At 42.4% G+C, this 13950-nt stretch overlaps 1 protein-coding gene across 3 annotated transcripts in view; it reads right to left on the bottom strand.

Annotated features, from left to right (window-relative positions):
* The window catches only part of LOC120046539 (Golgi-specific brefeldin A-resistance guanine nucleotide exchange factor 1-like), a 137273-nt gene that overhangs the window by 42189 nt on the left and 81134 nt on the right, over window positions 1–13950 (bottom strand). For all 3 annotated transcript variants that reach the window (XM_038991866.1, XM_038991865.1, XM_038991864.1), the window contains exons 5-7: window positions 11925–12043; window positions 11320–11428; window positions 10814–10874 (exon numbers count right to left, since the gene is read on the bottom strand). In XM_038991866.1, the coding sequence (XP_038847794.1) occupies window positions 10814–10874; window positions 11320–11428; window positions 11925–12043 (289 nt within the window). The remainder of the gene's footprint in view (window positions 1–10813; window positions 10875–11319; window positions 11429–11924; window positions 12044–13950) is intronic.

Here is a 13950-nt window from a genome sequence, read left to right on the forward strand (position 1 = left end):
ACACACACAAAAAGGAAAGATGGAGTAAAAAAGTACGGTGCTTAACGACACACAAAGCCCACAATGGCATTACTATTATCTCTAGGCCGTGCCGAGTTCAACGAGATGCCCCGCTTGACCGTAGCTCGCTCGGTTTGAGCACAGCGACCGTTACAAGAGAACGGACACAAATGACCTTTTGACCTCAATGTCAATTTCATTTGCTTTTGGGACACAGAGAGAGAACCGTTAAGGTTAGAAACACAATTTCACCTCAGGAGTGTTCTTAAGGTCCTCCCGATCTGTGCAAGCCTAACCCTGACCTTGTGGCATTAACCCTTCACAGTTAAAAGAAGGTGTTTACATCAAATAGTTTACAATGAAATGTCTCCCCATTGGAATACATTGACTGCACCTCTAAATTCAACCTAAAGCCTATGTGGGTTATGATTGTCTTATGAACCTGTCTTTGATGTCAGTCCATCAGGCCACCATGAGGTCTACCTGTGTCGATTCTAAGCTTCCTGGAGCAACCGGAAGTGGTTAAATCACCCTAAAAGTGTTTGCCATAGCCAACCTGCAGTTTGAGAGAAATAGTGCATTCAGCCCTATGTAAATCAGTCAATTTTTAACATACAGACTTAAAACTCAGGATTCTGTAACAGCCTACTCCAGTGATGATATGTGTTTATTTATAGCTTCCTGTGACAACCGGAAGTGCCATAACTGGTGTCAAATGGGCTGTTTCGAAGGGTTAAAAATGTCAAATCTTTCCAAAACTTCATATATGTGAATAGACAACCCTCATGAAATGTAAATCAGTTCTTCATCCCATCAGATTTCAACAAAAAAAAATACACACCGACACAGAAATGATGGAGGGACACACTGAGGGGCTAAGAGGCAGACAGTGCCTGCAGTAGTTACTTTTGTTCCAACTTTTAAAGAACCGTCAGACCTAGAGTTCTGAAAATTTACAAACCTGTTCTAGACCTCAGGTCGATTGTGCACGGTGAATTATATGACTCTAGAAGGTTCTCGGATCGATAAAAAGCCTCGTGTATTTGCCATGTTTTCAATTCATTTTGACCTCAACGAAACGGACGACCTTTAGAAAAGTCCCAGAGTCTCAAGACTAGGTGCGTTGAAACCGGCTCGGCCCATAGAGACAGACCCCAACGAGCCTGTTTGATTGCTCATTCAAGGACCCCGTAGCAAGGCAATGAAAAAAGTGGAATTTCAGCACCAATTAGGGTTTTGCTCGGGCACCGAATGACCTATCGAGCCGAAACTTGGGATTCGAGGTCGCTTCACATAGGGCTAAACATAATGTGTGAACTGGACCCGCAGCTAGAACATAACTACGTATTATTTGTTTTATTATGGTTTAAATGGAAGGCGCTGTGAATTTTGGGCCTGCTCTGAAATATGTTATAGTTGGCATCTAAAGGAGTTGGAAAAAGTGAGTTTGGAGTCAGATGGTATCAGTTTGGTGTCTGAAAATATCTATTTGACTGATGGACACTGACTTGCTCGTTGACTTTTGTACATTTGCAATATGTTTCAACGGGGAGGTACCATGAGGAAAAAGCGACATGATGAAATTTCACGAAACGAGCGATGGAGAGGAACCACTATCACTGCCCGGCCATCCTGAGGTCATCAGACCGTTGACTTTTGCATTTCTAAAGTATTTAAGAGAATGTACGTTACATTTGCAATATGATTCAACATCACATCATATTGCAAATGCACGTTAGATTTGCAATATGATGTGATGTTGAATCATATTGCAAATGTAACGTGCATTCTTTAAATACTTTAGAAATACAAAAGTCAACGTCCTGATGACCTCAGGATGGCCGGGCAGTGATAGTGGTTCCTCTCCAACGCTCGTTGCGTGAAATTTCATCATGTCGATTTTGGTGATGGTACCCCCGCGTTAAAACATATTGCAAATGTACAAAAGTCGACTAGCAAGTCAACTAGCAAGTGTCAACAAAAGTCAACTAGCAAGTGTCCATCAGTCAATTGGATATTTTCAGACACCAAACTGATACCATCTGACTCCAAACTCACTTTTTACAACTCCTTTAGAAGCCAACTATCACATATTTCAGAGCAGGCCCAAAATTCACAGCGCCTTCCATGAATGCACCAAAATAGCATTCTGAAATCACCACTAAAATGACATCGCCATATTCTCCAGGCCGTGCCGAGTTCAACGGGATGCCCCGCTTGACCGTAGCTCGCTCGGTCTGAGCGCAGCGACCGTTACAAGAGAACGGACACAAATGACCTTTTGACCTCAATGTCAATTTCATTTGCTTTTGGGAGACAGAGAGAGAACCGTTAAGGTTAGAAGCACAATTTCACCTCAGGAACAATCCTAAGGTCCTCCCGATCTGTGCAAGCCTAACCTTGACCTTGTGGCATTAACCCTTCACAGTTAAAAGAAGGCGTTTACATCAAACATTTTACAATGACATTTCGCCCCATAGGAATACATTGACTGCTCCTCTAAATTCAACCTGAAGCCTATGTGGGTTATGAATGTCTTATGAACCTGTCTTTGATAACAATCCATCAGGCTACTATGAGGTCTACCTGTGTTGATTTTAAGCTACCTGGAGCAACCGGAAGTGGTTAAAATCACCCTAAAAAGTGTCCAGATATACATGACTTGCAATTTTGAAAATCACTGCATTCAACCCTATGTAGATCAGTCAATTCTTAACGTATAGACTTAAAACTCAGGATTCTGTAACAGCATACCCCAGTCAAGATATGTGTTTACCTATAGCTTCCTGTGCCAACCGGAAGTGCCTTAAAATGGTGTCATGGTGCTGTTTCGAAGGGTTAAAAAGGTCAGAACTTTTCAAAACTTCATTTGTGTGATTAGACAAGCCTCATGAACTGTAAATCAGTCATTTCTCTAAGCAGATGTCAAAGGAAAGCTCTCTCTCACACAAAAACACACACACAAAGCAATGATGGAGTGAAAAAGTACGGTGCTTAAAGACACACAAAGCCGGCAATGGCATTCCCATTATCCCTAGGCCGTGCCGAGTTCAACGAGATGCCCCGCTTGACCGTAGCTCACTCGGTCTGAGCGCAGCGACCGTTACAAGAGAACGGACACGAATGACCTTTTGACCTCAATGTCAATTTTATTTGCTTTTGGGAGACAGAGAGAGAACCGTTAAGGTTAGAAACACAATTTCACCTCAGGAATGTTCTTAAGGTCCTCCCGATCTGTGCAAGCCTATCCTTGAGCTTGTGGCATTAACCCTTCACAGTTAAAAGAAGGTGTTTACATCAAACAGTTTACAATGACATTTCGCCCCATAGGAATACATTGACTGCTCCCCTAAATTCAACCTGAAGCCTATGTGGGTTATGAATGTCTTATGAACCTGTCTTTGATGACAGTCCATTAGGCCACCATGAGGTCTACCTGTGTCGATTCTAAGCTTCCTGGAGCAACCGGAAGTGGTTAAAATCAACCTAAAAGTGTTTGCAATAAGCACCCTGCAATTTGAGAGAAATAGTGCATTCAGCCCTATGTAAATCAGTCAATTTTTAACATATAGACTTAAAACTCAGGATTCTGTAACAGCATACTCCAGTGAGTATATGTCTTTACTTTCAGCTTCCTGTGCCAACCGGAAGTGCCATAATTGGTGTCAAATGGGCTGTTTTGAAGGGTTAAAAATGTCAAATCTTTCCAAAACTTCATAATTGTGATTAGGCAACCCTCCTGAACTGTAAATCAGTCATTAGTCCCATCAGATTTCAAAGAAAAATGTACACACCCAAACAGAAATGATGGAGGGACACACTGAGGGGCTAAGAGGCAGACAGTGCCTGTAGTAGTTACTTTTGTTCCAACTTTTAAAGAACCGTCAGACTTAGAGTTCTGAAACTTTACAAACCTGTTCTAGACCTCAGGTCGATTGTGCACGGTGAGTTATGTGGCTCTAGAAGGTTCTCAGACCGATAAACAGCCTCGTGTATTTGCTATGTTTTCAATTCATTTTCAGCTCAACGAAACGGACGACATTTAGAAAAGTCCCAGAGTCTCAAGACTAGGTGCATTGAAACCGGCTCGGCCCATAGAGTCAGACCCCAACGAGCCTGTTTGATTGCTCATTCAAGGACCCCGTAGCAAGGCAATGAAAAAAGTGGATTTTCAGCACCAATTAAGGTATTGCTCGGGCACCGAATGACCTATCGAGCCGAAACTTGGGATTCGAGGTCGCCTCACATAGGGCTAAACATAATGTGAGAACTGGACCCACAGCTAGAACATAACTACGTATTATTTGTTTTATTATGGTTTAAATGGAAGGCGCTGTGAATTTTGGGCCTGCTCTGAAATATGTTATAGTTGGCTTCTAAAGGAGTTGGAAAAAGTGAGTTTAGTGTCAGATGGTATCAGTTTGGTGTCTGACAATATCCAATTGACTGATGGACACTGACTTGCTAGTTGACTTTTGTGCATTTGCAATATGTTTCAACGGGGGGGTACCATCACCAAAATCGACATGATGAAATTACCACGCAACGAGCGATGGAGAGGAACCACTAACACTGCCCGGCCATCCTGAGGTCATCAGGACGTTCAATTTTGTATTTCTAAAGTATTTAAAGAATGCACATTACATTTGCAATATGATTCAACACATCATATTGCAAATGTAACACTGTGTGTTATGTTTGCAATATGATTCAACACATCATATTACAAATGTAACACTGTGTGTTATGTTTGCAATATGATTCAACACATCATATTGCAAATGTAACAGTGTGTGTTTGCAATATGATTCAACATTGTGTTATGTTTGCAATATGATGTGATGTTTTTCACTGTTGAATCATATGCAAATGTAACGTGCATTCTTTAAATAAACCCTATGTGGGTTATGAATGTCTTATGAACCTGTCTTCAATGACAATCCATCAAGCCACTATGAGGTCTACCTGTGTTGATTCTAAGCTTCCTGGAGCAACCGGAAGTGATAAAATCACCCTAAAAGTGTTTTACCCAACCAGCAGTTTGTGATATATAGTGCATTCAACCCTGTGTAAATCAGTCAGTTCTTAACGTATAGACTTAAAACTCAGGATTCTGTAAAAGCATACCCCGATCAGGATAGGTCTTTACTTATAGCTTCCTGTGCCAACCGGAAGTGCCTTAAAATGGGGTCATAGGTGCTGTTTCAAAGGGTTAAAAAAGTCAGATCTCTCCAAAACTTTAAGTGTGTGATTAGGCAACCTTCATGCACTGTAAATCAGTCATTTCTCTAAACAGATGTCAAAGAAAAGCTCACATACACACACACAGACACACACAGCAAGGATGGAATGAAAAAGTATGGTGCTTAAAGACACACAGAGCCTTAAATGCTTTTAGGGGGGATCCAGACTTCCATACCCGCTCTGGGAGCACTATACTACGGGCAAAAATCAATGGGTGCTGGCCTGAGTGATTTATGGAGGTTTTCAAAAAAAGTCAAAAAATATTGTTTTTTTTTCTTGAAAATATTTTATGTTTTTTCTTCTCGAGTCAATGACCTGAGTGATTTATGGAGTTTTTCCAAAAAACTCAAAAAATATTCTAAGTCCAAACTTTTCGTGCACCTGGTATTTTTTTTGGGTTACCAGGTGCCATGGTTGAAATTGCTTTTAGGGGGCATCCAGAATTCCATACCCGCTCTGGGAGCACTATTCTACGGACAAAAATCAATGTGTGCTGGCCTGAGTGATTTATGGAGGTTTTCAAAAAAAGTCAGAAAATATTCTATGTTTTTTCTTCTGGAATTTTTGTTTTGTTTTTTCTTCTCGAGTCAATGGGGGTCCGGCCTGAGTGATTTAAGGAGGTTTCCAAAAAAAGTCAAAAAATATTCTATGTTTTGGGTTACCAGGCGTCATTTTTCAAAACGGTTTTAAATGCTTCATTTTGGCCTTTTAAAAACAAAATGTTATTTTCGACTATGAAATCCAAAAAGCACTTTTTTAAAGGGGTTGATAAGTTTTTTCTAATTTATTCACATTTTTGACTTCATATTAAATCAGATTGCAAATGCACAAAACATATTCCTTAAGTACAAGTAAACATTTCAAAAAAAATTATGATAAAAAAATGTGACTAAAGTATCTTCATACAGTTCTTATACATGTGTAATTGACCTAAAAATCGAAAGAATTTCAAAAAACGGTCCAGAAAGCACTTTTTTAAAGGAGGTTATACGTTTTTTCCAAATTTTTGACATTTTTGACTTTTGACTTTTGACTTCCTATGAAATCACATTGCAAATGCACAAAACATATTCCTTAAGTTCAAATAAACATTTACAAAAAATTATGATAATAAAATGTGACTAATGTATTTTCATACAGTTCTTATACATGTGTAATTGACCTAAAAATCAAAAGAATTTCGAAAAACGGTCCAGAAAGCACTTTTTTAAAGGGGGTGATACGTTTTTTCCAAATTTTTGACATTTTTGACTTTTGACTTTTGACTTCCTATGAAATCACATTCCAAATGCACAAAACATATACCTTAAGTTCAAATAAAATTTCAAAAAAAATTATGTTAATAAAATTTGAAAAAAGTATTTTCATATAGTTCTTACACATGTGTAATTGACATAAAACTCGAAAGAATTTCGAAAAACGGTCCAGAAAGCACTTTTTTAAGGGGGTGATAAGTTTTTGCCAAAACTTTCAAAATCTCAAAATTTTACTCTTGGGTATTGACTTGCGTTACATAAAGCCTATGAAAAATTTAGATAGAACAAACTCGCCCACTATAGGAATTTTGGAGTGTTACACAGCTCATTTGCAATATGGCATTTGCCATCAACTTTGGATGAAACACCGCCAGAAGTAGTGTATTTGTCCATCGTGTATATGCTGCGCTCGGTGCCAATAACTTGCCATGTTATTTTGTACAATTGGGGGGGGAGTTCCCTTACACTAAACAGTGCATTCGGAAAGTATTCAGACCACTTTACTTTTTCCACATTGTGTTACGTTACAGCCTTACTCTAAAATGTATTTAACAGTTTTTCCCCCCTAATTAATCTACAGACAATACCACATGAGAATTCAAAATAAGTTTATAAAATGTTTTTTTAAATGAAATAAGTATTCAGACCCTTTACTCACTACTTTGTTAAAGCACCTTCGGCAGCGATAACAGTCTTTTTTTTCCTTTTTTTTTTTTCTTTTTAATTTTATCCCCTTTTCTCCCCAATTTTCGTGGTATCCAATCGCTAGTAATTACTATCTTGTCTCATCGCTACAACTCCCGTACGGGCTCGGGAGAGACGAAGGTCGAAAGCCATGCGTCCTCCGAAGCACAACCCAACCTAGCCGCACTGCTTCTTTAACACAGCGCGCCTCCAACCCGGAAGCCAGCCGCACCAATGTGTCGGAGGAAACACCGTGCACCTGGCCCCCTTGGTTAGCGCGCACTGCGCCCGGCCCGCCACAGGAGTCGCTGGAGCGCGATGAGACAAGGATATCCCTACCGGCCAAACCCACCCTAACCCGGACGACGCTAGCCCAATTGTGCGTCGCCCCACGGACCTCTCGGTCGCGGCCGGCTGCGACAGAGCCTGGGCGCGAACCCAGAGACTCTGGTGGCGCAGTTAGCACTGCGATGCAGTGCCCTAGACCACTGCGCCACCCGGGAGGCCCAGCGATAACAGTCTTGAGTCTTCTTGGGTATGACACTACAAGCTTGGCACACCAGTATTTGGGGAGTTTCACCCATTCTTCTCTGCAGATCCTCTCAAACTCTGTCAGGTTGGATGGGGAGCGTCGCTGTAACAGCTATTTTCAGGTCTCTCCAGAGATGTTAGATCCGGACTCTGGCTGGGCCACTCAAGGACATTGAGACTTGTCCCGAAGCCACTCCTGCATTGTCTTGGCTGTGTACTTAGGGTCGTTGCCCTGGAAAGTGAACCTTGGCCCCAGTCTGAGGTTTTGAGCACTCTGGAGCAGGTTTTCATCAAGGATCTCTATGTACTTTGCTCCGTTCATCTTTCCCTCAATCCTGACTAGTCTCCCAGTCCCTGCCACTGAATAACATCCCCACAGCATAATGCTGCCACCACCATGCTTCACCATAGGGATGGTGCCAGGTTTCCTCCAGACGTGACGCTTGGTATTCAGGCCAGAGTTCAATCTTGGTTTCATCAGACCAGAGAATCTTGTTTCTCATGGTCAGAGTCCTTTTGGCAAACTCCAAGCGGGCTGTCATTTGCCTTTTACTGAAGACTGGCTTCCGTCTGACCACTACCATAAAGGCCTGATTGGTGGAGTGCTGCAGAGATGGTTGTCTTTCTGGAAGGTTCTCCTATCTACACAGAGGAACTCTGGAGCTCTGTCAGAGTGACCAGGAAGCTCTAGGAAGAGTCTTGGTGGTTCCAAACTTCTTCCATTTAAGAATGATGGAGGCCACTGTGTTCTTGGGGACCTTCAATGCTGCAGACATTTTTTGGTACCCTTCCCCAAATCTGTGCCTTGACACAATCCTGTCGTCTCGGAGCTCTACGGACAATTCCTTCAACCTCATGGCTTGTTTTTTTGCTCTGACATGCTCTGTCAACTGTAGGACCTTAAATAGACAGGTGTGTGCCTTTCCAAATCATGTCCAATCAATTGCATTTACCACAGGTGGACTCCAATCAAGTTGTAGAAACATCTCAAGGATGATCAATGGAAACAGGATGCACCTGAGCTCAATTTCAAGTCTCATAGCAAAGGGTCTGAATAATTATGTAAATAAGGTATGTTTTTTATTTTTTAATAAATGTGCAAACATTTCTAAAAACCTGTTTTCGCTTTATCATTATCGGGTATTGTTTGTAGATTGATGAGGAAAAATGTTTATTTAATCCATTTTCGAATAAGGCTGTGGAAAAAGTCAAGGGGGCTGAATACTTTCCGAATGCAATATACACAAAAGTATGTGAACACCCCTGCAAATTAGTGGATTCGTCCATTTCAGCAACACCCGTTGGTGTATAAAATCGTGTATAAAATCGAGCACACAGCCATGCAATCTCCAAAGACAAACATTGACAGTAGAATGGCCTTACTGAAGAGCTTCGTGACTTTCAACATGGCACCGTAATAGGATGCCACCTTTCCAACAAATCAGTTACATTTCTGCCCTGCTAGAGCTGCCCCGGTCAACTTTAAGTGCTGTTATTTTGAAGTGGAAACTTCTAGAAGTAACAACAGCTCAGCCGTGAAGTGGTAGCTCACACAAGCTCACAGAATATGACCGCCATGTGCTGAAGTGTGTAGTGCGTAAAAATCCCCTGTCCTCGGTTGCAACACAGCACAAGAACGGTTTGTCGGGAGATTTATGAAATGGGTTTCCATGGCCGAGCAGCCACACATAAGCATAAGATCATCATGCGCAATGCCAAGCGCCAGCTGGAGTTGTGTAAAGCTCACCGCCATCGAACTCTGGAGCAGTGGAAACGTGTTCTCTGGCAGTTCGACTGACGAATCTGGGTTTGGCGGATGCCAGGAGAACACTACCTAGTGCCAACTGTAAAGTTTGGTGGAGGAGGAATAATGGTCTGGAGCTGTTTTTCATGGTTCGGGCTAAGCCCCTTAGTTACGCTGAATGGAAATTTTAACGCTACAGCATACAATGACATTCTAGACGATTCTGTGCTTCCAACTTTGGGGCAAAAGTTTGGGTAAGGCCCTTTCCTGTTTCGGCATGACAATGCACCCGTGCACAAAGCGAGGTCCAAACAGAAATGGTTTGTCGAGATCGGTCTGGAATAACTTGACTAGCCTGCACAGAGCCCTGACCTCAACCCCATCAAACACCTTTGGGGTGAATTGGAACGGCGACTGCGAGCCACACCTAATCGCCCAACATCAGTGCACGACCTGACTAAGGCTAGTGGCTGAATGTGATGTCCCTGCACTAATGTTCCAACATCTAGTGGAAAGCCTTCCCAGAAGAGTGGAGGCGGTTATTGCAGCAACAGGGGGACCAACTCCATTTTCATGCCCATGATTTTGGAATGAGATGTTCGACGAGCATGTGTCCACATACTTTTGGTCATGTAGTGTATTTAGGCTTGCCATAAAAAAAGGGGTTAAATACTTAGACGACTCAAGACAATTCAGCTTTTCATTTTTTATGAATTTATAAAAATGTAAAGAAAACAAACATTATTCCACTTTGACATTATGGGGTATTGTGTGTAGGCCAGTGACAAAATCTCAATTTAATACATTTTAAATTCAGGCTGTAACAACAAAATGTGGAAAAAGTCAAGGGGTATGAAAACTTTCTGAAGGCACTGTATTTAATGATAATTCCAATTGAGGCTTGACAGGGATTATACCATTATCAGTAGATGGTAAACTGACTTTTGCATAAAAAAAGCTTGAATGATTATCATTGGCGCTTTAACATGGTTGTTTACAGAACCAATGGCTCACACGTCTGATGACGAGGACTGAGATTTTCAGTTGGAGTTTAAGTTCACCAAATGATCTTCATACTAAAAAGTCAGACATTGATTATGAAGCAACTTGTAAAATTAAACAGACTTGTAATTTACACACAGCACAGTGAGGTAAGCCCTAACCCTACAACTTTCCCTCCCAGTGGTTTTCTGGGTAGGCACTCTAATCCAATATCCTAATTGAAAGGGTTCTCTATAGACAAACTGGAAGTTCATTTCCTGAAGTTTTCCAGTCCCAGTGTACGGTCTGGAGGCTTGGGCTTGTCTCACACACACACACACACACACATATATCTCCCCACCCTTCCCGTTACCTGGAAAACAGCAGCTGCACCATGTCCACCAGTGTGTGTTCGGCTGATTTCCTCAGGAGCTCTGTGGAGAGGGAAAAACAAACAGAGGAGGTGCCATTAGAGCCCAGAAGACAAGAGGAAAGAGGTCAGGCTGGGACCTCTTGTCTGTCTATGTTTGGCCTGGATAAGGAGGGCATTTTATTAAAGCACAGCTCAGGGACTGAGGTAGGGTTGGGGGGTAAAAGGGGGGGGGTTAGTGAACTACTAACGCCTGAAGGTCTGGAGGGGGTGAGAGTTGTAGTTGAGTGGTAGAGCTCATCAAAACGTTAGGCTGGAGTGATGAGGATTCCGGAGGCCATGGAAGCTAAACGTGAGAATCAGGTTCATATCCATGAGTTACAGAATTTTTTCCCTGGAAAAGCTTCATAAAATACAGCTTAGTGTCTTTCTAGCAAAGCATGTGGACTAGCTGCAGTTCCTTCCAGGTGCATCAATCACTGGGAGAATTACTGAGATGGAGAACTCACCGCTGAGGCGCATCTCGAAGCAGATGCGGAAACACGACTGCATGATCTCACACACAGACTCGTTGGTCAGGTGGGCTCCTACGGGCGTGAGCAGCAAAGTCCTCAGGACCTGTCAAGGCAGAGACAGTGTGTATACATGCGAGTGTGTGCATTCAGGGTTGCCATCTCAGTTCCACATGGGCTTTTACGAGCAGAGGAGGCTGGTGGGAGGAGCTATAGGAGGACATGCTCATTGTAATGGCTGGAATGGAGGGTTTGGAATCAAACACATGGAAACCCCATTTGACTCCGTCCATTTATTCCATTCCAGCCATTACAATGAGCCCATCCTCCTATAGCTCCTCCCACCAGCCTCCTCTGTTTACGAGGTATGTCATCATACAGTAAATGTTCAACCTCAAAGGGAATCCAGCCAGGGTATTCATGCATGTAATACACTTGTATAAAGTTTCAAATGACAACCCATTCCCCATATAGTGCAGCGTCTAATATGTGCACTACTGTAAACTGGGAAAAGGGTGACATTTGAGATGGAGGCCTTGAGCTTGTTTGATTGATCATCGTCTGGTACACGTCTAGCTGGGAGATTTTAGCTGTAAGATTACCTGTAGGATTTTCATGAGCACTACTTCATCGCTGGCGCGGTCCGTCCCCACGAATCTGGCGTGTGTGACGGCATCCGCCATGTTCTCGATGGCCTCCGCCGCCGCCTCGTGGTTAGCATCTGCACAGGACAGATAACAAGATGGCCAATGTGATCATCTCCTTAGAAATCAGTGGACATTTTATAAAACCGCTCATTTCTTACGCTGCTCATTCAAGCCTCAAGTCTGCCAAGTTTCACTCACAACACTTCAGCTGAATTTAAGTGACAACTCCATTTGGAACTGTGTGAGGCACACGACAATGTTCAAATATGGAATGCACATTGATATTGCCATCTTCTTACCAGATGTCAATACTGTGCTACAAGACAATCTGTGAAACGTTTGATGTTAAGGAAATCCTTATGATGGCCTTCAACCTCAAAACGAACATACCTGTGTGGCAGACATTGTTTTCCAGACCAACTAAACCACTATTCTGTTCCGATATGATCAATGAGGACACATTTTTGTCATCTGAGCTATTGAATATTTAAAATAGCAAAAATTCCAAGTAAAAGCCCTAGTGTCGCGCCACCTCAAAAAGCACAAGGAAGAGGATTTTGACAGTCTATTGACAAGATATGACAACAATCCGTGTTGGTTTTGTTGTCCACTGTTTCAAATGCTAACTTTTTAGCATGTGTCACAAATCAAATGCAAATCAATGGTAACTACAGTATATTAGCATTTTCACACTTCATGTGAACAACTTCAAAAGCCGTGGTTGGCTAATGACAATTTCTTAGGATTCCTCATGTACTCAATGTTTGAAAAAGGTTTGGTCCAAATCGGATGTTAAGTACAATATTTATTGAATATTATATGATTTCTATAAATTAAAATATTATTTCAGAACAATCTGAGATGGGGGGTGTCATAGCTTGTTGAAATGACATGGAACGACCCCATGCTAAGGCAAGAGGGGAAACAAAACTATCTAGGAGTGCATCATTACATGAATGCATGTTTAATGCACAGACAGCTGCTGTCAAACAGATAATGCAGAGGACAGGTTTTCTAACAAGTGATAGCACTGCATGATTGGACTGTCGAGCCAATAAGTCTTACATCTGATGGTCACACACACACAATCTAGCATGGTCAATCCAGAAGGTCCTTCAAAGCCTGGAGATCTAATCACCAAATGTGGCCTTTTGTGGGTCGTGCTGGCCAATTGGCTGTCTAGGCAACAGGAGCTAGTGTTTTGAAACCCAACAAGGCCAGGCAGCGGCCTGGAGCCAGCATGTTTTTCTTTCCCATCGCTCTTAAAAGGAGCATTTCATTAACTTGGCCTAATAAGCAGAGAGCATACTAGGGGAAGGAGAGGGATAACAAGTGAAAGCCTTTCCAGGTAGAGGTCTGATGCCACACAACATTCTATCTATTGACAGATAAATAGGAAGGGTTTAGGCGGGGGAGGGGGGAAAGGTTTAGGCTGGTGCCATCCTTCCCACTGACAATCGATAGTTGCTGTCATTAGCCAAATGAAGTGGGGTGAAGTTACTTATCAGTGAGATGTTTAGCAAATGAGTGTGTGTGTAAAGTCTTGGAGCGTTTGTCGACGCTGTGAAATAACTTGAGTGAATGCCGAGAAACGGCGCAAACGTGGTTAGCCGAGTGAAACTGTGTACTGCCAAAGTCCCTCAACGAGGCGAGGGTCACAACAACCGCGGGAGTTGTGCTGAAAACGTCTCATCCCACCACAGAAACTGGAGCCACGGGCTATCCAGCAGAATGTCAGAAGTGATATTAAATACTAATCCCCCTAGCCTAAGGGGAGGACTATTGTTAAAATAACACCGTTGGCTGGGAGTGCGTGGCTGGAACAGCTGTTCTGTAGTATGACGTGAAAAAAAGAACATTCAGACTGCCGAGTAAGAGAGAGAGGAGAGTGGGTTTCAGAATGCCACACACAAAAACCCCAGAGGCACATACTGTACGACGACCAATACATCTCAAACCAAACAAAAAGGTGTGTACTTTT

Source organism: Salvelinus namaycush, chromosome 4, assembly GCF_016432855.1.
Source record: "Salvelinus namaycush isolate Seneca chromosome 4, SaNama_1.0, whole genome shotgun sequence".
Taxonomy (NCBI): Eukaryota; Metazoa; Chordata; class Actinopteri; order Salmoniformes; family Salmonidae; genus Salvelinus; species Salvelinus namaycush.